The following is a 25,096-nucleotide window of genomic DNA, read 5'->3' as shown; positions in this document are numbered from 1 at the left end:
CTTCTTGTACGGACCACATGCGGCTGATTTGCGCTCGAGAACTGATGGCGGAGTCGGGAACCAAGCAAAGAGTGTAGAAATAGTCCTCTGGAATCGTATCGCTTAGTCTTTCGCAGAACACTCCACATGCACAACATCCTTCTCCTTCTCTTTCTCTTTCCCTGCCTCAATTCCATGTTCAAGTACGGCAGCCACACCGCTCCGCAACTGCTTCCTCATCTCGTTCGCCTTCTTCACAGGCGAAGTAGATCGGTCCATGAAGCAGAGGTCGATTGACTCCAATGTCAGACCGGCAGTCTCGGGGAGGAAGAAGTACACGAATGGAACAAAGGCAAGATTGAAGCAGGCGAAGATGATGTAGACGCGCCAGCCGATATTTGTGATGGCTGTTGGGACGATTTTGGTCACGACGAATGCGCTTAGCCAGAGAGACTACGATGGAGACATACAATCAGTGCATGGGTCGATACTGTAGAGTCAGGACTTACAGCTGTCGCCAGACCTTCGCCTTTCGCACGATGTGTCAACGGCATGATCTCTGGACCGTAGACCCAGATTCCTGGTAATCATCAGCAATTTCGAGCGAGCTTCCAGAGGAGAGTCGGCCCTACCGCCCATAAAACCCCATGTGTAAAATGCTTGGTAAAGGAAGATCATAGCAGATCCAGCGATTCCAGACTTCTTGGTGTCGATAGCAATCATTGCGGCAAGCACGGCCATACAGCATGTCATTCCAACAGCCGTGACCATAAAGGAGATGCGACGTCCAAGCTTTTCGATGGTATACCAAGTGCCGAAAGAAGCTACCAGAAACCAGACTTGCAGGATACCAGACAATAGAAGTGATGTGTGGTACGACAAGCCGACTGAGTTTTCGAAGATGTAAGTGGTGTAATAGCTAATCGGTGTGCTACCAGACCAAGCTTGACAAGCATTTAAAATGCAAGCAAGAGCTACTCGCCGCCGGGACCGAACATTGTCATCCTTCAGCAGATCGCTCCAGGTAGCTTGACTTAACTCAATCGCAATGGCTTCCGTGATCTCTGTGATGGTATGTCGTAATGCCTCTTCATTGACGCCATCGCGGTGAGTGTTCAATAGAGTCAAGACCTCCTTTGCTTCATGATGAAGCTCTTTTTGATACAGATATCGTGGGCTCTCGGGAACGAAAAGTAGCATCACGCTGGTAGCGATACCCAAGGCAGCCTGGAAAGCCATTGGAAAGCGCCATGAAAAGCTGCTAGGTACGTCGCTAATTCCATACTCCAGCCAGTATGCAATTAGTTGTCCGAGAATGAGAAAGCTGAGAGCTGATGCAACAAGAAGACCGCGGAGATGGCCTGGACTGAGCTCGGTCTGCCACATTATGATATTGGAGACAATCAGCTGCGAGCATATCAGTCTTGAGTGGCGCAGAAGGAAGGCACACTTACACCCAAGCCCACACCTGCGACAATCCTGCCGACTAGAAGCTGCGCTACACTGTAGCTCGATGACTGAAGCACAGCACCTAGGCTAAGCACAAGAGATCCAGCGTGCGACACTGTCTTTCTTCCCCATTTTCCATTCAGGAGAGCTGAGGCCATACATCCGAAGAAGGCACCGACCAGGAAAATTGAGGTAACAGTGCCTTGCATCGTCGAGCCCATGTTGAATTGACTCTCAAATGATGGCGCTGTGAGAACGCCACCCATCACCCCATCATCGTAGCCTGAATGATTGTCAGCGGCGATCGCTGCAGATTCTGGTGTAACTTACCGAATAGTATGAAGCCCATGCCAGACGTGCAAGTAATTGCTGCCAGCAAGGTATTGCCTTGCATACCTAGGTATGGCATCTCTGCGGAACTCTGTCAGCGGTCTTTCGAAGTCTGATCAGGAGAAGAGCAGGTTGAAGTTCTAGTCTCTACTGATGGTTTTGCAAAGAGACCAACCTAATGGATGTTTGATGAAGAAGCCATGTGCTATAGTATCCTTGTCCGTTGATCACAAAAGCTTCTCCTCGTTTGCCCCACAAGAACCTCGTACGAAGCCCCCATGGGGCTGCGTCAACCCGAGAGGTGAAGTCAATTCTTTCTCGAATCGGTAATAACCACACCGTTTTCGGCATTTACGGTACGAAACAACATCGTGTGGCCCCAACTCAGGCTGATCTCGGGCCAATCGCTCGACGTCTACTTCTCCCTGGCGACCCAAGTCACTATCTCGCCATCGATGGCACTGCGTCTCTCGAGCTTCAAGCACCACGCAAATGCTGCACTATGCAGCCTCTCCAGCTCGGCAGCCTCTGGACTGGCAGACTCTCAAGTCCTCGCACCGTTTTCTGCTACGCAGATACGAGATTTCTTGCTTGATCAGCATAGCACTTTACGCAGTCCACTGCAGGTCGTGTGCGATCAGCTCTGCACCCGCCTCGTGCAATCGTGTATGTATGGAGAGTTTAGACCCAGCTTGTCTGCTCTTGAGAGAATCAGGACGGCGAATGAATTTCATGAAGTTGTTCAAGTATCTTGGGTGCCGTATCGGTTGCAGCTGCAGCAGTACCAGTACTCTTGCCTACGACGAGTGTGTTAGTCGACACATCCCATTCTTGCCCGGTAGGTATGCTTCTCGCCTGAGGAGTTTCATCAAGATAGAGAGAAGTGTCATCGGATCGCTGAATTAAGATGTCGAGAGTGTTGAGGGTCACATTCTTAGGCCACCATCTATCTCGAGACCAGACTAGAGATAGGATTATTTGAGGGTGTAGTATTTTGGTATATGTGTGTGTATGTGTGGCATAGTGGCATAGTATGTGGCTAAGGTGTGGCGTATAGCCAATTAGCGTTTAGATAACAGAGATCCGATAGTATCTCTAGTCTAGGCCGTTTCTGTCGCAATTTAGCTGTTTGTATAGATTTTCCCCTCTTAAGGAAGCACTCGTCGAGGAATATAAATTAATATATAATATATAGTAGAGGCCCTAGATAATATAATTATCTAGGCCCGCCCGGTAGTACTTTTTCGAATTACGGTCTAAATAGTATATATTCTTATCGTCGCGGTATAGAGTAGCCTTCTATATAGCCGAGCGTATTCGGTTTTTAGATTACATTCGATTTTCCTAAACCGGGGCTATCGTATACAGAATAAAAAATAGTAATTAGTATATATAAAGTATTTATCTAGGTCGCTACTATAGCGGATTTTCGAATTTCGGTCTAGGTATTACGTATTCTTTCCTCGAAAAAAAATTCGGGTCGCTTTATTTATATACGCGTACTATTACGCGAGGGACGATTAGTAGGTTAGCTATAGTATAGTATTAGGGTAAGTATCTACGGTTCTACGGAAAGTATATACCGGGCTTAGCTAGCGTACCGTCCCTGCCGTAATAGCACCCCCGTCCGATAGAACGAAGGCTAGCGTACTATATTAGCTAAACCCCTTCTTATATACTCCTTCCGCTTTTGCTCGTTTTCCTTACTGCTCGTATTCGTATTATACGTTCTTATACGTCTCGAGTATATATTCGTATTATGTCGCGTCTACTAGCTATAGTCTTACTTATTAGAGTTAATTAATTCCGGTTCCGTCTTAGAGCCGGTAGCCTTAGCTTTAGTTACCTTGCCCTCCGTAAAGCTCTACAGTTTCTGTATCTTTTTCTTTATAGACGAATCGCCGTCGGCTACCTTACGCTTAGTTAGCGTACGCGTAGCTAGAGAGTTTAGGGTATACGTAGACGTACGCGTAGACGCGCGTATAGCTAGACTATCGGAAGGGCCTACCGTAATAGCGCGCGCGGACGCGCGCGTAGCTAGGCGCTAGGTAGCAATCTTTAGCGGCGAGAGGGCCTTAGGCTCGCTTAGTACCTATAGAGTAGGTAGCTTTACTAGCAAGGCGAGCTTGTTTGCGGGTACGGCTACGTACTTAGACTTGCGGCGTAACTAACCTAGCGTCGGTAGTTGCGGTACTAGTGCCTACGGTGCTAGTACCTAAGCTAGTAGGGCGCGCGTCTTCTATAGCGGCTACGTAGCGTCGTGTCCTTCTTATAGGCCGATCTTAGCGTCTAGTCTCGGTCCTTTCGTAGTATACGGCCTATTTATAGTTAGAGGTACGTAGTGCGAAGGAAGTAGTCGAGGGCTGCGTCTATAACGCCGGCGGCTGCCTTACGATTAAGGGCTGCTTTTATGTTTTCTAAGACGTAGTCCGGTACCGCGACGATATTAATCTCCGTCGGCTACTCTACCTAGTCTTCTTTAAAGGTTAGCTAACCGGCCGTAATAGTCTTTAGCTATTTGCCGTAGAGTAGGTATACTAGGTCCTCGCGGTATTTCTTCTATCGCTTCTGCTAGTCGCGCGCGGCTATTAGCGGCTCCGTCTCGCCGGGGATGTCTATTAGGACCTACGAGATTATCGCCTAATCTAGGGCGTTGTCGATAGAGGTAAGCTAGACTTAGTACGCTACCTTACGCCGGAAGACTATACTACCTATAAGGATATACCGGCTATAGATTAAGGCGATCTTGTACTTGCCGTTAGTGCTTGCCGTATAGTATAGATATAGAGGGCCGATTAGCTTGCGTTTAGTACGTAGGAAGCCGTACGCCTCTACTATATAGGTGTGCTAGGTACCGAGCTCCTTTAAGGTAATTGTAGCGTCGTCGATTATTTAAAATATATTACTAAGTTTAACGTCTAAGAGTCGCGTACCCGTAGGCGGTATACAATCGATCGTAATAAAGCCTAATACGTTATAGATTAGTACCGTAGTATCGGCCTAGTAGCTAGACTTAAGCTATTGCTCGACGTCGGAGTATAGTATTTCGGAGCGCTATAGGTAGGTATCCTTGTCTATATTAGTAGCGCCTTAACGGACCTTCTTATCTATCGGAGTACGTACGCTTATCGGTATAGCGATTTAGGCGCTCGTCGGCGTAGCGGTTAGGATCTCGATAGTCGTAACGCGCGTAGGCTCTTCTAGAATCTCGAAGTCCGTAGCTATCTCTTCTAGAACTTCCTCTCGGCGTAATAGACTAGCGTCTCTAGTGCCTACGTCGGGGGTTGCCTCGCGTAATAGCTATAGCGTAGCGTTCTGTCCGATAAAAGGCAGTAGGGCGCCCTCTTCTATATCGCCCTTATTTATAGTCTATACTCGATAAAACATTGCTATAAGCGAGCTACGTAGGTTAGAGCCTATTAGAGAATCGGTATACTTTGCTAGGAAGTTCTCGTATCGCTATTACGTAGCGTCTTCCTTATAGATACGTCTCGTAAAGCTAAGTTCTTATACCGGGTTTAAGACGGTATAGGTCTAGCGTACCGTATCGTTAACCTAAACAAGGCGGTCTACGGCTAAGTCGTCCTTACGTACAGCGTTAATAATTGCCGCTATAGCTACTATAAAGGCGCAGCTTGCCGCGCGCTAACGTACGCCTAACGCAGTAACCGCATTGCGTACCTCTTAGCTAATATCGAGGGAAGCTATAGGGAGGTGCTTACGACGAGGCTTTAGTAGAGCGTCGTCGTTATCGTCTCTATCGGAGCTATTCTATTCGCCTTCGTCGTTCTACTTACCTCCGTCGCGCTACTTTACCTTACCTCGCGTAGTCGGTTGCGTCTTGCCTTACTATTACTTAGTAGGGTATTGTTACGGAGGTACTACCTTATCTCGAGCGGAGTCCCTAGCGGTAGAGTTCTCTACTAGGTATACGGTAATATCGTATTCGTATATAGGACTAAAGGCGGGCTTAGTATTACGTAAGAGTGCGGCTCTACGGCTAAAGATACTAAGCTTATAGACGTATATACCGTTACTGTCTTATTTACGGATTAAGTTAGAATTGCGGATTAAGTCCGGATCTAAGCCTACGTCGGCACTATCGGCGTTAAGGAATTCCTTAGTATCTTCCGCGCTCTTAGTAGTATAGAGGTTCGGGAAGGCTAACTAAACGGCGTCTACGACCTAGCGTGCGGTTATTAGGGCGTCGGCGTAGATAAGGATAGCGTTTATCGCCTTACTCTAAAGTTCGTCCTTACCTTTATTATCTAGCGGAGCGGGGCTATCGCCGTCCTTAGCTCTAGCGTTACTTATACCGATATCCTTTCCCGTAGCCTTCTCTTTCTATCCCTCCTACTACTCTTTCTCCGTTACGTTCTCGCTATCGACGTCCCTCTTTTCTACGTCCTATTTCTTATCTACGCTTACTTTTCCTACTTCCTACTCTTCTTTCTCTACTACGTTCTCGCTATCGACGTCTATCTTTTCTACGTTCTACTTTTTACCTACGATTACCTTTCTTAGTTCCTACTCTTCTACTATAATAGTATCCTAATACGTCGCGTCGTTAGGGTTCTTAAGCTCCTTCTTATATCGCTAGAGCATAGGTAATCCCTTAGGGCGTAGGGCCGCCTTTCCCTTAGAGCGCTTAGTAGCTAACTCTACGGCGCTAGTGTCGGCGTTAAGCGTAGTAGCGTCGCGTACTACTACGGCGTCCGAGGCATATTAGTACTAATTTGCGGCTTCTCCGAGATAGTAAGGGAGGTCCTTATCGCTCTATACCTATCCTTAATTATTCCTATAATCTATCTACAGAGCGTTAGGCTTAAGCATCTTAACAATCTTAGTAGGGCCGAGTACTATAGTTACGGTACGCTCTTTCTAGTAACGGCATTCTGTCTAAAACCGCGCGGAGGCAGCGTACTACTTAGGGTAGGCTTCTAGTAACTCGGTACTATCGAACGTAACTAGGTCGACGGGCTCGAGTATAATAATCTTTTCTTATACTTTTACGTATATCGCGGCTGTCTACTACTAGACTATCGCTTCTACGGTAACGTCCTATTCCTCCTCGAACTAGCCTAGTAAGTTATAGCAATTAGTAGTCTAATTAAGGCGCTCGTCGGCCTGCTCTAGCGTTTCGTCTTCTAGTCTATCTACCGTACGTGCTATAATCTGTATAATCTATGCGTATACGGATATAAGGTTTAGTTCGGTCTCGTTCTAGCCTAGTATACCGGTAAGGATCTCGTATAGCTTATTAAGGGCGTTCTTTGCGAAGCCGTAGCTAGCTAAGGCGCTTATAAGTTAAAAGGCGGTCTAGGTATAGGGTACCGCGAAGGGTATACTGTTCTCCTTATAAGACGTTAGAGTAAGGTCGAGCTTAGCGAGCGTCCGGATCGCGTAGTAGATATCGTAGTTGCGGACCTAGTCTAGGATCTCTACTAGGTCGTAGAACAATTTAGCGTACTAAGGATCGGGGACAATAACGCGGTATCGCTAGCCGTCCTAAGCGACGTCTAGCTTAGCGTCTAGGAACTAACAGAACTGCGGTAGGCCGAAAAACGTAGCCTAGCTAGCGTAGTTACCTATCTCGTAGCTATTAACGCTAGCGCCCTACTATAATAAGATAGCGATGCAGCGTAAGGTATTACGGTCCTTTAGATTAGCTTTAGGGTCGAGTAGTAGTAGGGGCAGGTAGCTAAGTTCGGAGAGGTCGACTAAGTGAATTCGTATAATATATATCCTATCGGAGCCGTAGTGCTTTAGGAAGAAGTCCTCGAAGGTAATAGGGTTTACCCGTATAGTTCTTCTACGCAATAGCGGGCGCGGCACTAGCGTACGATAGATTCGTGCCTATACCGTAGCGTTAACGAAGTTACTAATATTTTCTAGTAGCGGCCGGTCGAGCTCGCGGTATAACTCTACCGGGACCTTATTATAAGGGATGTTATTAAGGTTCGCCTATACGATGTTTTTAGGCGAGCTAACGTAGTCCTCGTAGTGCTCGATTTATAGTAGTGCTACGGCAAATAGTAGGCCGCTAACCTTGCGACGCTAAGGTAGCTACTACTAGCTTAGTTCTAAGAGCTCGTCTTCTTTATAGGCGTATTGCTATTATATAGGAGGGCCGCGCTCGCCCGCTAGCGGATAGTAGCGCTCGGTACGCTCTATTTTAGGAATAGATAGTATTGTCGGGGCTAGTCGTTAAGGCGGCGTATACTTAGTAAGGATGTTAGTAATAGTAATAAATAAGCGGAGAGAATTTAGTATATTGCGTATACATAGTAACTAAGAATTTGCAGCGTTGCTAGGGCGTTCTACGCTTATTATAACGCAAACTTTACCTCGCTTGCGCCGCGCCGTTTATATATACGGTACGGCCTATCCGACAATAGGACGCGTCCTACGTTAATAACAATAATAAGACGCGTCGCCGCGGGCTTTAGAGCGATAATAGGGGGGGAATAATAAAGTGAACTATTTACGTTTTAAAACGAAGTAAAGTAGGGTACGATTCAATTATAGACAATAATGCTATAACGTAATATACCGCGATAGAGATGCCTATTATTGCGTATAGTGCTACTTAGTTAACCTTCTATATAGCCGTTCTTTAGGAGTTACGCAAGCTAGGCCTCCGAGAAGGCCGAGCCTACAGTTCTCCTACTATTAACTACGGCGCGCTTAGGGACAGCGCTATCGGTGCCTACTACTATAGCGCTTGCTAACGTAGAGCTTACTATCGTAACGTTTGTTGTAGGTAGAGGCGGTCGTACTCCTAGACAAGTTCCGCTAAGTCGCGGAGGTTATCGATATCGTACTAAACGTTATACGCGTAGCTATAGCTACGCTACTTAACTAGGTACTGTGTTTTGCCTCTTAAGATCCTACGTCCGAGGAGCTTTTCGACCTCGTAATATAGCGCTTTTAGGTATAGATAGTCGTCCTCGAAGGGTGCTTCGTCTACTAGGCCCGGCTCTAGTATCTCTCGGTCGTATAGGTTACGGCCCTTAGGGTATAGTTCTAGCTGCGAAACTAAGATTATAGGATAGATGCGCATTACTAGGGGGAGGTCGAGCTCGTACGCGAGGTTGCTAACTAGGCGTAGTACCTTAAATAGTCTAGTACGCTATACGGAGAGCTTGCGATTAGGGTTCCCTAGTAGGCGGTATCCCTTATATAATTTAAGTAGTACCTTTTAGCCTATCTTAAAGGAAATAGGGCGATGCTTGCGGTCGTATCGGTCCTTTATTATCGCTGCCGCCTACGTAAGAGAGTCTACTACCTAGTCGCGTACCTCCTATCTTAATACTAAGTAGTCCTTAGTAGGGAGCTCGGTAAGGGGGTTTAGCGCGTCTAGGTTCGTCTTAAATCCTTAAATTAGAATATTAGGTACCTCTCTAGTCGAGGCATTTTGTTAGGACTAAAGAGGTTATACATAATTAGTATATAACTAGGCTCGAGTGAAGCTAGGGTCTTGATGCCTTAGGCAGGGCTTAGCGCTTAGCGTTAGGCTAACTAGCCTGCCTTCCTCCCTCTTCTTTAAGATCTTTATCGAATACTACCTGTACCTACTACCACCCTATCTACCTGCTAATATAACCCTTCTTATACAGTATTCGATCTACCCTTTAAGGGTAGCAGCTAGATAGTCCTTATTTCAAGCTTTTAGCGGTATAGCTACGAACAAGACTAATCTAACTATATTGCGCCTAAAGAACGGGACCTATACGTACTATTCTATCGAAATAACCGTACCAATTATTAAGCAAGGCCTTCTATACGGCCTATTACACTAAGTTAAGCATACTAAGCCGATATCTACTAATTCCGCTATATCCGTATCTTAGGGGCTAATAATACATTATTAGTGTCGCCCCTTATAATAGCCGGTTTATTACGAAACAACAACCGTGCTGCCGCTAGCAGCGCTAGCAATAACAACGCTAGTAGCACAGTTCCCGCTAAAGTGCCTACTAAAGTGCCTCCTGCTAAAGAGCCTACCGGAGAGCCTATTAAAGAAGAACCTATAATTCTAGGTAATAATCTAGAATTGCCTGTTAACGACATTCTTAACAACATTGTTAATCGACGATATAGCTAGCTAGCCTTTAGCCCCTAACTAGTAGGGAGACTCTAAGAAGCCACCTAAAACAGGCTTACTACCCTGCGTTAAGAACAATAGCTAAAGGATAACCTCCTCGAAATTCGCCGCCTTTAGGAGGCCCTAACAACTAACACTAAGTCGACAGTAGGACCTTCCTTACTATCAGTCCTAGTCTAGAAGAAGGATGCTAAACTTAAGGACTACACCGTGTTTAATAGCTCTAGTCGAAAGCAATATAACGACTACATTCGTAACTATAAGCTTAACTAACGAAACGCACTAAGGGCTCTACTAAATGACTATTTACTAGTCGTCTATACTATATAGTACATTAACGGCGACCTAAAACGCACCTAGGATAACTATTTTGACTCCCTTAATAACTAGACTACTGTTTAGTAGCAGACCTACAAAACCATTATACTAGATACCCTTAGAAACCCTATACTAAGGCAATAACACGCTTAGGACTAGTACCTTCGAGCTAAACAAAAGACTAATTAATCGGCTCGCTTATTTAAGGCCTATTTAAAGACCCTCGAAGACGACCTCCCGACTAAAACTAATTCTATCTAGATCTCCGAAATACGCCCTAAATTGAGATAGGAATTAGTCCTTGAATTAGACCGCCGCCGTGTGTTTGAATAGGCCAATCTTATACGCATTTAATTCATAGTCGAAGTCGAAACTGCTAAACGAGCTGTCTAGCTCTAGCAACGACTAGAATTAAGGATTCGACCTACTAGCAACCGTAGCAACCGTAGCCGCGGAGGAAACTAAGGTTCCTACTAAGACAATAATACTAACTATAGGAATAGTAACAACGACCGTAGAAGAAGCCGTAGCTAGCGGCTATATAGAGGAGGCCGTAATAGGGGCCGTAGAAGGGGCTCGTATCCCTATAGTACTAATCGCTCGGCTAACAATAGCGGCAATAGCTATAGTAACCCCCTAACCGGACTGAAGTGCTTTAATTGTAATAGCACTAGCTATCTACTAGGCTAATGCGACAAACCTAAGGACTAGGCCCGAATCGACCGTGCTGCCGCTAAGCACCGAAAGTACCTCTTAGCAGCTAATGCTACCCCTATAGGCCAACCTTCGAAAAAAGAGTAAGCGCCGCACTAACTGTTAGCCTCGTACGGCGTAAGACTATCGACATTGTGCTAGCTATTACACGTACCTGTCTTATATCTAGGCCTAATACTAACTATAAGGCAAAGGTTATGCTAGACCTCGGAAATTTAGTTAGTGCCCTTATTAGCTATCGCCTAGCTAAGCAATTAGACCTTCGACAACTGCCTAGGACTAACCTACTAACCCTTGCTTAGTTTAATAACGCTCGGCACTTGACCTATAGGGCCTACTATGTCTATATAGCCCTAAAGGACGACCTCGGCAATAAGCGCCTACTAAACTTTACTGCCTACGCGGTAGATATAGACAGCCTCCTATCCGAGATTGTTATTAGCAACCCCGTTCTTAAGTACTATGCTATGGTTATAGACTTAGGCAGTTAATAATAGCGATTTGGAATCGCTAGGAAAGAGGACATTAAACATATTAATATTAGCGAGTGCCCTAATAATATTAGGGTCCTGTTTATTAGCAACCTAACCCTAGCCGATCCGACGGCCGACCTACTCGGTAGTAATAACGATGAACCTATACCCCCTAATAATCCTAATTAGCTTGCTCGTATACTAGAGCCTATCCGAGAGACCTATATTAATATGTTTAAATACTACCTAGCATCGACATTGCCTATGTTCAAAGAGACGGATTATAAGATTAACATTATAGAGGGCAAAGAGGTCCCCTTTAGGCTACTCTACAACCTTAGTGAAAGGGAGCTTGCTATATTACGTAAGTATCTAGAGGAAAACCTAGCTAATAGCCGGATACGGTATAGTAACAGCCCTGCTAGCGCCCCTATCCTATTCGTACTAAAGAAGGATAGTAGCCTACGCCTATGTGTTAATTACCGCGGACTCAATACTGTTACTATTAAAGACCGCTGTCTACTTCCGCTTATTAACGAGACTCTCGATCGCCTTTCTAGTACCTACTACTATACTATATTAGACATTAAGGACGCCTATTACCGCATCTGTATTCGCAAGGGCGATAAATAGAAGACAGCCTTTCGTACTCGCTATAGCTATTTCGAGTACTTAGTTATACTATTTAGGCTAGCCAATACCCCTACTACATTCTAGTCCTATATCAATTAGGCCCTTTTAGGCCTATTAGATTACCTCTATATAGTTTACCTAGATAACATCCTAGTTTACACACACTTACCTAACATTATAGAACACTAGGCTATAGTACGAAAGGTCCTCGACCGCCTACGGGCCTATAGCCTATATTGCAAGCCTTCTAAATGCACCTTTGCTGCTAAGGAGGTGTCTTTCCTTGGCTTCCTCGTATTAACTAAGGGTATTAAGGCTAATTCTAATCGGATTAAAACTATTACTAAATAGCCTGTTCCTACGTTAATTAAGGAGCTGCAGTCGTTCCTCGGTTTTGCTAACTTCTATCGCCGATTTATTAAAGGCTATTCGAGGCATGTAATGCTACTAACTAAGCTTACTAAAACTAAGGCCAACCTAACTAGGGAGTTCAAATAGACTAACAGAGCACAAGCCGCTTTTGACGGTTTAAAGAAGCGCTTTACTAAAGTCCCCTTATTGCACTATTTTGTACTAAGCAAACAGATCCGCATTAAGACTAACGCTTTACAGTTTGCTATATCAGCTATTATGTTACAACAGGCTAATAACAATTACTAGCACCTAATTGCCTTCTTCTCGAGGAAGATAATTAATGCTAAGCGTCGCTACGAGACCTACGAGCAAGAGCTCCTAGCTATTATCGAGGCCTTTAAGTACTAGAGGCACTACCTCGATAGGGCTTAACATACAATACAGGTCTATATAGACTATAACAACCTCCGTAGCATTACTAAGGTTACTAGGGTTATAGGTCGACAGGCTAGATAGGCCGTCTACCTCGCTAGGTTTAATTTTAATGTGTTATACCGGCTAGGCGTAAGTAACCCTACCGATAGCCTATCGAGGCGACCTAATTACGATAGCGAGACCGAATACATCAATTCTTTGTTTCTAACCCTATAGCATAAGATTGCTATAGCCCGTATTGTTAATAAGCACGCGTAGGATAAGCGGCTTACCGGACTCCGCGACGGCTTAAAGCATGTTAATGCTCTTGCTATATTAATAGTGCGTGTTAAGGCAAGAGCTAAGGACACAGACAGGAGAAGTTATAATAACTCCTTAGTCGATATCGCTATATATAGTAACAGCGATTAAAGCACTAATACAGTTAATCCGGCTACTAGTGCTATTAGATGTATATAATGCGTACCTCGTTTAATAGCGAGGGTACTATTAAATAACCTTATAAATAGGGATAGTCAATCGTTTATAGATAAGCTATTATAGGCTTAGCAGAGGGACGCCTTTGCTACTAAACGTATCGACAAGCTTGTAAGTAGGCGAACGACTCGATCTAGTAAGAGTAACTAGTCGATCGATAACAAAGGTTATTTAAAGTTTAAGGGCAGATACTATGTCCCCGCTAAACATTCGATCCGATAAGAACTTCTTAAGCGACACTATAATAGTAAGCTTGCCGGTTACTATAGCATAGAGAGGTCGCACGAGCTACTATCGCATATATACTACTAGCTAAATAGTAAGCGGGACATAAAGGACTACGTAAACACGTACGCCGTATGTTAACGTATTAAGGCACTAAAACATTAGCCTTTTAGCGAGTTGTCCTTATTACTAATCCCTTATAAGCTATTTATAGAGCTTATAATAGATTTTATTATAGGTCTTCCCTCTACTAAGCGAAGAGGAAGCAAAGACATCTTTAACGCTATCCTAGTCGTTATAGACCGGTTTACTAAGGGCGCTCGATATATCCCGGCGCGGAAAGATTAGACTGCTATTAATATAGCAGAAGCGCTATAGAACAATATCTTCTATACCTATTAGGGGACCCCTAAAGGGATAGTCTCTAACCGAGGCTCGATATTTATATCTTATTATTAGAGTAAGATTTGCCTACAGCTAAGACTCAAGCATCGCCTATCTATAGCATTCTATCTATAAATAGATAGTCAAACCGAAAGGTAGAATGCTACGCTATAGTAGTACCTACGTAGTTACATTAACGAGAACCCTAACGACTAGGTTAACCTCCTATAGCCTACAGAATTCGTATACAACAATAGTGTATACTTATCTACTAAGGTTTCACTATACATAGCTATAATAGGCTAGAACGCCGCCTTACTATAAGACCTATTTACCTCGCTCGAGGCCGAGCGCAAGGAAAGGGAAGCGCGTCAAGTACTAATACCTAAGACGCTAGCGGCTATTAAGAGGGTTCAAAAGATGCGAGAAATTCACGCTATAATAGCTAACAAACTAGCAAAGGCTTAGGCCTATTAGAAGGCCTACTATAACAAACACTATACGCTAATAACCTTTAAACAAGGCGATATAGTTATACTTAGTACGAAGAACCTCCGCATCCGCAAACACCTATCACCTAATAGCAAAATACGCCCCAAACTAGCACTAAGGTACATTAGTCCGTTCCGCATTCGAGAAGTTAAGGGCTCCTCCGTATAGGCCTATTAGTTGTAGCTTCCTCCTTATTATACTATCTATAATACCTTCTATATATCCCTCCTTAAGCTATATTACCTACGCGAGGGGGATGAAGCCCCTACTAAACACGAAGACATACTAGCGGATAGTAAAGAGCTGTAGTCTATAGAACGTATCCTATAGTACCGGACTAGGAAGGGCAAGAAGGAGTACCTATTAAGATAGCAAGGCTATTTACTAGAATAGGACTTATAGGAAGCTAAAGACTCCTTTAAGGACATAACTAAGTTATTAGATAAGTATTAGACTAGCGTAAAGAACAAGAAGAAGGCTAAAAGCTTATAATGTTACTATTAAGGCCTAGGAACAATGCTACCCCCGGGGTGTTATTAGCTAACTAATTAGAAGCAAGCAATTGTTAGCAATAAAGGACAATAAGACTATACTACTATAGAATCTACCTCTTTACTAGCGCACCTTACTAGCGCACCCTGTAAGACCCTTCTCTTAACGCCCCTCTTGTTCCTTTATTCTATCGAGGCCCTAAGGCCTAAGCGATCGACAAGGGCGATGCGCGCGCGCGCGTGCGAATAACGGTAATAAAGATAATAGCGTCGCGCTACGAGCTAGCGAAGGACGGCGCGGCCGGCGCGGCTATATTAGTAATAGTATTACGGGGTGTGTTGCTATTTAAGAAAGGAAGGATACCGCTATATTAGTAACGGTATTGCCGAGTTACTATTAGTTAAAGAAGGTAAAGTTAGCGCTAAGACGACTAGCGCTTCTATTATTAACATTACTTGCTATTATCGCTGCGCCTATAGATACAATCTTACCTATACTACGAGCCTAAGGCACCTTTAATTAAAACTTTAAGGCTAAGTTAAAACTTTAACTAAGTTAAAAGATTGAGCGACTAATAGACTAACTAAGGTTAAAACTATAGAGCTAAGCTAGCCGGGGTCGATCTTGCGGATAATAGGTTACTCCTCGATCTATCTAACCCTTTAAGCGAGGCGAACCTCTACTACTGCACTTATAATAGCCTTTACCTATAGAAACTAGACGAGCTGTGTTTTTTTGAAAAGATAAGATAAGATTAACAATTGAAGGCTACCAAACCTAACTAATTAGGGCTAGCGAAACTACGAACAATAATAACCCTCGTAATAATAAGAACAAACCCTCGGAGCGGATATTTCTAGGTCTTTTAGAGTAGACGTAGAGAACTCGGAACGATATTACTTAGAACGGAGGCAGTGCTGCAATACCTCTTACGCCTACCTATTATAGTAGGGAAGGCGCGCTCGTATTGTAATTAGTCGATAGCCCTCAATTCTTATAGCTTTATATCCCTTTACTTTATTATATATAAGGATAGCGCAGTTAGAGTTAGACGTTGTATTAGAAAGTGAGGTTTAGTATAGTTATATAATTAGGTAGTTAAGTATTTAATTTAGCGCGGACTAAGAAGCTTACTAGATCTACTAAGTTAGTAGCGATAGAGGTTAAGAATAGAATATAGACCGGCTACGAGGGCGCGGCCTTTGGAAGGGAAGCGTATATTAGGACTAAAGAGGTTACACGTAATTAGTATATAACTAGGCTCGAGTGAAGCTAGGGTCTTAATGCCTTAGGCAGGGCTTAGCGCTTGGCGTTAGGCTAACTAGCCTGCCTTCCTCCCTCTCTTCTAAGATCTCTATCGAATACTACCTATACCTACTACTACCCTATCTACCTGCTAATATAACCCTTCTTACACATTTCTAGCGTTATTAAGCTCGGCCTAGATATACGGAAGTGCGTCCGTCTAATTAGCGTCCGGATAATTAGAGGTAAAGAATCGTAGTGCGATTTCTATAGTCTAATTAGTTCGCTTAGACTAGCCGTCCGACTAAGGGTAGTACGCCGTCGTTACGAAGAACCTCGTACCTAACTTCTTAAAGGCTGCTTTTATAAAGTTACTAAGCTAAATAGGGTCCCGGTCGCCGATTATAATAGCTAGAAGGTTGCGCTCTATTTCGATATATCCTTAGATCCAATCGCTACCGTACTGCTACGCCGTCTACGTTAATTTGCACTTGCGCAGTATAACGCGCTTAGAGTACTTATACGTCTTAGTAAGGAAACTATTATAGCCGTCTTTATTAGGTAGCAGGCCGTAAACCTAGTCCGTAGTAACAGCGTACTATAGAATAGGCTAGCATTTAATCGGCTACAATTTACCGTATAGAGGATAGCGTAGTGTCTAGTTTAGGATGCACTCGGAGCAATAAGCGATATACTTAGAGACCTCGCGCCCGAGCCGGCGTATATAGAAACTAGCGTATAAGCGAGCGTAAGTGCGGTAATAACCTACGTAGTAATAATAATTATAGGCTATCTAGAAGACCTCCTTATATAGGGAGCGGGGGATATATAGTCTCTCTCTACCGTCGGTATCGTCCTTAAAATAGATAAGGTCGTCGCGTAAGAAAAAACAAAGTCCTAATAGGCTCGACTCGGCCTCGCCTATAATATTAGCTTCCTTACGATTAGGGTTGTCGTTAGCGTCTAAGGTCCTCTTAGCGGCGGCTCGTAGGCGGCGATCTTCTATAGCGTTTAGCTAAGCTAGGATTACGGACTAATAGGGGTCCTTAGTATATCCCGCCTTTAAGTCGTCCTTAAATTCGGTAGCGAGTTCTACGAGTACGGAGTAGAAAACTATAGGCTCGTTAGAGGTATACGTTCGGCCGGAGTGCTTGTCGATTATAGTAGCGTAAAAGCATATCGTACCTTCGCTTTCGTATAGGTATATATAGTACGCGTCGATTATATTATTCGTAGGCGCTAGATCGTCGTATACTAGGGGATCTAGTATATCGTATGCTTAATCTGCTACTCGGTTAAGATCCGCTACGAGCCTGCTTAAGGCGTCCGGTATTCTATAAAGGCGTCCTAGGCGGTAGTGTACCTTAAGCTTAGGGTACTAAGAGAGGTACTAACCGGCTCGCACTAGACGGAAGTTAAGCTTGTCCGTAGATATAGTCGTCGCTAGGCTCGCTACCGTAGTAATGCCTAGGGCCGCAATATAGTCGGAAAATATATATACCGGCTTACGTGCCGCTTATAGGATTATCCGTGCCTTGCGTACTATCTAGACTAGTCCGCTAACCTTAAGCTCGGTAGCTAGGTACCGCTTTTCTACGTCCGTAAGGGCTTTGCTAAGGTATATAATAACTTATACCTAATCTACCGGGAAGCGTACGGCCTTGCTATTCTCGATAGTCGGCTCTAGATCTCCCTTAACGTAGTACACTACTGCTACGAATCCTCCTATATAGGCGTCTAGGTCGATATATATAGGGCGATTAGGGTCCGCGTAATAGGAGAACTTAACATCGCGGTACATCTGCCTTAGGATATTAAAGGCCTTGTACTCGGTTTCTAGTGCCTCGTCTACGTCGAAGGCTAGGGTCCTAGCTACGTAGCGCTTTCGCTTATTGCCCTTATTAGCTAGGCTAAAGCGCAAGAGCTCTTTCTTGCGGTTCTCGAATAGTATCGTAATCGTAGAGTAGTATAGAATATACTGTCGTTGCTATCCGGTAAGCCCTAAGTAAAATTCGATGTCCTTTAGCGTCGTAGGGAATTTTAAGTCTAGGATAGCCTAGACCTTTTCCTTATAAGTAGTGTATCCTAGTCCTAACACTCGTTAGCCTAAAAGCTTCGTAGATAGATACGCGAGGAATAACTTATACGGTACGATACTAATGTTCTTACCTACTAGGTACTCGAATACGGCGTTTAGATGCTATAGGTACTCGTCGAAGGTGCAGGAATAGATAACAATGTCGTCGATATAAGTACAGTAGTAGGATTTATATCGCTTAAGGATCTTGTTAAGCTAGCGCTAGATATGTTATACGCTATTCGAGAAACCTATAATAGCTATATATATCTATTTCTAGCCGCGGTAGCTATTAATCGCGAATTTGCTACAGTCCTTCTCGGCTACTACCTATTAATAGAAAAACGATACCGCGTCTACCGTTATAATATAAGTCGAGCCGCGTAGTGCCTTAATAATGTCCTCTTATCTAGGGAGCGGGTAAGAATCCTTAACTGTGATTTTGTTTAGGCCTCTAATGTCTACGACTATACGTCCTTTGCGGACTAGCTTGCCGTCTACTATCGTTGTTTTCTAGACTACGAAGACTAGGAACCTAAATTAGGTAGGCTTAGTAGTAAAGGACATCTTTCCTTATACGTATAGCGGGTCGAACGTCTTGTTTACGACTTCTTTATCGGGGGCGTAGAGTAGGTACGCTACTATAGGAACTTTATCGTTCTTATAGCCTAGCTTTAGCGTAACTTCTAGGTAGTTAGACTTAGGAATGTCTACCGTAGTGCCCTTGTCCTTCTATAGGTCCTCGTGCTTCTTTACTACGGCCTCGATAAGTTGTACCTACTCTTTAGTACTATAGGCCGTTACGCTATTAAAAAGCTAGGTCTCTTTTATAGGGTTCGGCAGGTCCGGTAGCGGAAGGCCGGCTACGCCGTAATCTTCGGGCGCGATATAGTAGCAGCCGTAGTAGTTACACTCGCGTATATACCCTATTTTTATATGTCGTAGTAGAGTCTATAGCTAATCCGTATCGTTACGGACCTATACGAAATTTACTACGGCGTCTACGACAGCGGCGTAGATAGTTAGGGCTTTGTTCTTAAGTTCCTAGTTTTGCGGGTAGAAGGCTACGTCTCGATCTATAGGAAGGTGTATTCTAAACTAGATAGGCACTAAAGTTATAGTCTGCGGTGCTAGAACGACGTTCTTATCGCCCGAGTATACTACTATACGGAACTTAACCTAATCTTTACGGCCTACTAGTAGGGGAATCTTCGCCTTTTTATAGGAATTAATCGTTACGGTACGGTATAGTATATCAATCTTAATACCCTCTAGGCCGATAATGTCTATTGCTATAAGAAACTTAGCGCTAAGCTCCTTAACGACGTGTACCTTATAACGTATATAGGCGATAACCTTAGAGCCCTTAACGATTCCCGGTACCTAAAAATCGAGATCTACGTACTCGCTAATATCCGTCGAACCTACGCCCTTAGCCTTTAGTAGAGCTACTAAACGCTTGCGCTCGATGTCCGGGCGTATCTAGCGTAGGAAAGCCTTATCGATAAGTAATATAGTAGCGCCTATATCTAGGCAAACCGCGTATTCCGTACCGTCCTTCTATAGGCGCACGACTATACGCAGATAATAATAGCTTCGGAACGCGTATCCTCCCTTAACCTTAGGCAATATAGCGGACTTAATAAGCCTAGCGTCCTCCTTTACGCTATCCTTCTTAGGCGTTAGCTCCGTAGCGTGCTTAGTACGCCTATAGTCCTATAAGAGATTGTTGCTATCGAACTTCGCGCTACAATTTAAGTATAAGAACTTTAAAGGCCGTATCGTAGCGAAGGGTTCTATAGCTAGAGGAAGGTACTTACCGATATATAGGGAAAAGGGCGATAGTAGCGGAACTTCGCTATAGTATACTAATACGGAGTCCTAAGAAGAGGCGTTATTATCTACGTCGTCTAATCTATAGTAGATGTCTACCTAGTCGTTAAAATATACTAGTACGGAGTGCGGGCTTACTAGCCTCGCTAAGTAGCGTAAGCTAGATCGTAGGCGTAAGTGCGAACGCGGCTATAGGATAGATATAGGCTCGTCGACTAGAGGCTCCGGTACCTACTTATCGGCGTAATAGTTGCGCGGGGCCTTATTGCCTTAGCGGCCGCGTTCTTGCTAACCCTAGGTATCGCGTACGTCGTTTCGCGTATCCCTATCTTATCGTCGTCTATAATTAGCATTCTTGCTACCGCGTACTTTATAGCCCCGATTATTATTACGTAGCTCTGCCCGATTGTTATAGTTAGAAATGTACTCTTTTTAGCGTCCCTCCCCCGCTAGGGCTTGCCTATCGTTTCCTTAATCCCGGCGCTAATACTAGTTTTAATTAGTATAGCTACTATTTCTAGGGCGCTTATTGCCGTAGCCGCCGGCGTAACCGCGACCTAAATTGTCGCGATATCCGCGTGCTACTACGGCGTACCGATCGTCGAACCTACTAGCGTAACCGCGACTAGAAGTATCGCGATATGCGCCTAAAGAATCGGCGTACCGGTCGCTATTACGAGCGTTTCGGTATTGTAACTTACCGTTATATCTATTGCGGCCTCGTACTATGCCGTAGCTATCGGACTATATATATCTACGGTACTATACTTTATACTTGTCTTTAACGGCTCGTATAAAAGTGTAAATCGTATCGCTTAGTAAAGGCTTGTCGAGCTTGTCCTATAGGCGGGGCTCGAATCGTAACTATACCTAGTAGAGAAGGGCGTACGGTCTATTAGGGTCTGTCTCGAGACCTACCTTATATACGTAGCGGATGCAGTTTATAATAAATTGCTAGGGTGCTCTACGGTTGCGTACGTTCTATACCGTATAGGATTCGGCGTATAGCTTATCCTAGGCCTCGACGATAGATCTACTAAACTTGTCCCTTAGTGCCTTATACTAGCGCTTAATGCCCTCTCCTCCGCGGATAGTGTCGCGGTTATTACTTGTTAGCTCGTAGATAAACTATTACTATACGGCTCTACGTAGGCACTTCGTAAGCTAAGTACGTACTATACGGGCGTAATTAACCGCCGCGTAGTCGCAAGCTACGTCTAAGAACAGGTATACTAAGGTAAATGTAACCTTATTACCGTACGTATAGATATCCTAGCTATCTAAGTCCGCGTATAGGGCGTCGGGGTAGAAGTACCCGATGTCTATCGGGTCGAACCTCTCTAAGCGCTAAGAACGCTACGGGCTATAATAGGGTAAGCGGCTAAACTAAAAGTTATCGATATAGTGCGGGTTAAAGCGGTAACCTCGAGGGCTAAAGTTCCCGCTTTAAGTACTAGAATTACCTAGGCTCGGGCTTAGAGGCCCTCCGCCGGCCGTACCGCCTTAGCTATAGCGGCGTTGTCTAGCCTCGGCGTTGCGTGTTACGTTACAGCGTAACTAATAAGGCTAGGCCTCGACTAGATTAGGCAGTAGGGCTAATAGAACTTGTTTATATAGAACCTGTTTATTTAAACCTGTACGCGCGAGGCGCTTAGCTCTTCTAGTGTCTAGCCTGTCTTATACCTAGCTCGAAGGGATGCTCTAGCGTAATTAGTCGATCTTATCCCGGATCTCGTCCCTAAGCTATTAGGTCTATATAACTTATTAATTTAATAGTTGTCTAAATAGCTAGCGTATCTCGTTACGTAGGACGGCTAGATTAGCGGCATTTAGGATTTCGCCGTTAGCGTCTTTAGCGGCCGCGTTAGCGCTAGCGGCGTTCTAGTTCTCGCGTACTAGAACTTCGCGTAGCGCGCCTTCTCGTAGGCGTTAAGGCTAGGGGTTGTCGTAAGCTAGCTACTTGCCGTTTCGCTAGTTTTAGGAGGATAGTCCCGCGCTAGTATTGCGTATACGCTAGCGGTCCGCGACTAGACGCCTAGCCTCCGTACCTAGGAAAGCGTCGACTAACCTATTACGGCGCTATATCTACTATCGAGAAGGTAGGTCTCGCTCGATACTAGGTTCTACGTATACTAAGTCCGTACGCTAGAATTCTAGGTCTATATTTTAAGACATATCGGCTATATCTTTAGTAGAAGCGGGTAGGATTAACGGCTCTTATTATCGGGGTCCTTGCTACTATATCTCGGGACCTCGATACTAAAGCTTAGGACCTAATAGAGAGGACTCTTAGTAAGGCTTAGTACCTAATAAAAGGGACTCTAGACTACTCGTAGCCGGAAGCTCCTACTGCTCGGGCTTAGGGCTCTATTGCTCCGGAGCGTGCTAATTAGGACTCTGCTACTCCGTATCCTAGTGCTCGGGCTTAGGACCGTATTGCTTAGGACCCTACTATTTAGGACTCTACTGCTTAGGGCCGACTAAAACCGGCGAGGACAGATTAGGACTGCTCGGGACCGACAGCTCTAAGGCACTAAGTTCTCGTAGGCCTAGGAGGAATACAATCGGTAAGGACCTATAACGTATATACGTAACTCGTTGTATACTAGCTACTAAAATAGTCCGACGGCGACGTAGCTACGGGCTAGTGTCTAGACTTAGACTTGTAGGTACTACTATATCTAGTAAGGGTAGTACTAGTTCCGGAGTAGGAGCTGCTAAGTCGTTAGGTCCTATCGTATCTAAAACTGCAAGTTCGTTACAGAGAGTAAGTAGCGTCTTCGCTACTACCGTAACTAAAGAGCGGTTAACTGCCTAATTCTAAGGGAAACCGAGGGTAGTACCGCCTCTAGTATCCGAGAGTTTTCGTAGTATATATTCTTCTAGGGGCTAATAATACGTAGTAATTTTCGTAACGATTGCTATAAGCGGGTCTCTTTACTTCTAGTATACTAACTTAGCGTAACCGGCGTTGGCTAAGAACTCCTTAAAGCAAAAAGCGATGTTTAACGAGTAGGCGTCTAAATCGGGGCGTGCGGAAGCTAGCGTATTTATAGAATAAGCGTAGGCTCGGTAATCTTATAAAAATATAGGATAAGTATAGAGTTAAGGAACTAGACTAAAGTCGGGAAACTGTTAGGGTACTTATAGGCTCTTGCCTCGACCGGTGCCCGCTTCGGCAGGTACTAGTATAGAGTAAACAAACCTAGATAAGGAAGGCGGGCCGCCTAGTCTAGCGATTAGAGGGCTATAAGGCGCCGTCGATTAGAGGACTATCGGTCTATAGCTATATATATACGGAAGATAATATACGGAATTTAGAGGACTGTCGTAATCGTATCTATATCGAGCGTAGGTAGTTATTATAGTTAGGTAGGTAGGTCGGTGCCGCTAGTACGGGACCTCGCGGTCGCGTTTTTTAGTTTTTTAAGGTACCCGTTCGTCTAGTACTCGGATACTGTTTAAACGGATCTAGATCTAACTAAAGCGAAGCTACTAATTGTTACGCGAGGGACGATTAGTAGGTTAGCTATAGTATAGTATTAGGGTAAGTATCTACGGTTCTACGGAAAGTATATACCGGGCTTAGCTAGCGTACCGTCCCTGCCGTAATACGTACTAAAACCCCGATAGAAGCGGATTAGACTAGTAATAAAGGGTATTATATAGTCTATACGGGAGTTTATTTCTATAGTAGCTTATAGTAGCTAAGTATAGATATACTATATAACATCCTTTGTTACTAGTCTAAGTAGAGATAGGGCTACTATAAGCCAGGCGTGAAGAGCTAGTCATTGTTAGTAATCAATCGATTTAGCAGTATTCAATCAATTAGACAACCAATCAATTGAATCATTAATCAACTTAAGGATTAGGTTGCCAAGCCCTTCGACCTCGTCTCCTTATGCAGCACACTATGCATGAAAGAACTGCAATGGATAGAGCCGTATCAGCATGGCTCGCAGAGACTAGCCTGCCCATAGACGGCGCCTCAATCATCAAGAAACTAAACAAATCCTACACAGTGTACGGTCGCATGCTCCTACTGCCACCCACAGCATTCTCAGGTCCAGAATGGGAAGCCATCCACTCCCATCCCAACCATCATCTCCAGGAATCACTCTACCTCCAAGTCTGCAAACATATGAACGTCACCCATATAGCTTTCAACAAGCCTATACCCCTCAACAACAGCACGGAACCAGCTGAGCAAAACATCCTCCGAAGTCCACAGAATTTCACACCTCTGCATGGCGACTTCGGTCCCACGACATGCAGTCAGCCTCCCACCCAGCATGATCTGGACGCTGCATTCTGGGTGACAGCGAAACAAAATGGAATTCTTCAGACGTGGGCACCGAGATGGACCATGTTTTCTCGAGGAAATATTTCAGAGAAAGCACGACTACTTACCCTCCCATCGCTTCTAAATGCCGTGGAAGAAGGTCGAGAAAGTGGCAAAGCTTGTGCAGCGGTGGACTTATATGCCGGAATTGGATATTTCGCATTCTCATATGTCAAAGCCGGGTTCAGCAAAGTGCTATGCTGGGATTTAAATCCTTGGAGTTGTGAGGGTTTGAGGAAGGGGGCTAGAGGGAATAAATGGACGACAGAGACTTTTATGGGGAATGAAGAGGCAATGCTTGGGGGGAATGAGGCGGAATTTCTGGTTTTTAATGAGACGAATGAGCTGGCTCCGGGGAGGGTGGAGAGGATGAGAAATGGACTGCCGCCGATCAGACATGTTAATTGTGGTATGCTGCCGAGTTCTAGGGCGAGTTTGGAACTTGCCGCTAAGATTTTGGAGCCTGCCATGGCAGGATGGGTGCATGTGCATGAGAATTTTCTGGTCGAGGAGATTGAGAAGAAGGCCGAGGAGACGAGGGCGGAGTTGGAGAAGATATTGAAGGGGTTGGGATGCGGGATGGATGTTGAGCTGGAGTACATCAGTCGGCTGAAGAATTATGCGCCTGGGGTTATGCACTGTGTGCTTGATATTGCGGTGCTGCCGAGAAATCGTGGAACGCGTTGATGAGAAGAAGGGATTTAAAGGTGATTGACCAACATTCGTCTGGTATT

At 44.6% G+C, this 25,096-nt stretch overlaps 3 protein-coding genes across 3 annotated transcripts; 2 read left to right on the top strand and 1 right to left on the bottom strand.

The window, feature by feature from the left end:
* Positions 1-102: 102 nt before the first annotated feature.
* Positions 103-1,837, bottom strand: MYCFIDRAFT_36762 (uncharacterized protein; the record flags this gene model as incomplete). The annotated part of the gene is made up of 5 exons (XM_007932306.1): positions 103-432; positions 489-559; positions 612-1,386; positions 1,434-1,711; positions 1,759-1,837. 5 exons carry the CDS (start codon positions 1,835-1,837, stop codon positions 103-105), a joined length of 1,533 nt encoding a protein of 510 aa, XP_007930497.1.
* A 129-nt stretch (positions 1,838-1,966) lies between these two features.
* Positions 1,967-2,724, top strand: MYCFIDRAFT_183911 (uncharacterized protein; the record flags this gene model as incomplete). Its single annotated transcript, XM_007932693.1, has 2 exons — positions 1,967-2,557; positions 2,616-2,724. Coding segments are annotated over exons 1-2 (388 nt in total), but the record flags the coding sequence as incomplete, so codon positions are not given.
* Positions 2,725-15,087: 12,363 nt separating this feature from the next.
* On the top strand, positions 15,088-25,077 carry MYCFIDRAFT_178656 (uncharacterized protein; the record flags this gene model as incomplete). Its single annotated transcript, XM_007932692.1, has 3 exons — positions 15,088-15,101; positions 23,945-25,019; positions 25,054-25,077. The coding sequence occupies 3 exons, from the start codon at positions 15,088-15,090 to the stop codon at positions 25,075-25,077; spliced, it is 1,113 nt and encodes a 370-aa protein (XP_007930883.1).
* Positions 25,078-25,096: the final 19 nt, after the last annotated feature.

Source organism: Pseudocercospora fijiensis (genome assembly GCF_000340215.1).
Source record: "Pseudocercospora fijiensis CIRAD86 unplaced genomic scaffold MYCFIscaffold_9, whole genome shotgun sequence".
Lineage (NCBI taxonomy): Eukaryota > Fungi > Ascomycota > Dothideomycetes > Mycosphaerellales > Mycosphaerellaceae > Pseudocercospora > Pseudocercospora fijiensis.
Note: the sequence above shows the minus strand (reverse complement) of the source record. Positions and strands in the feature narration are given on the sequence as shown.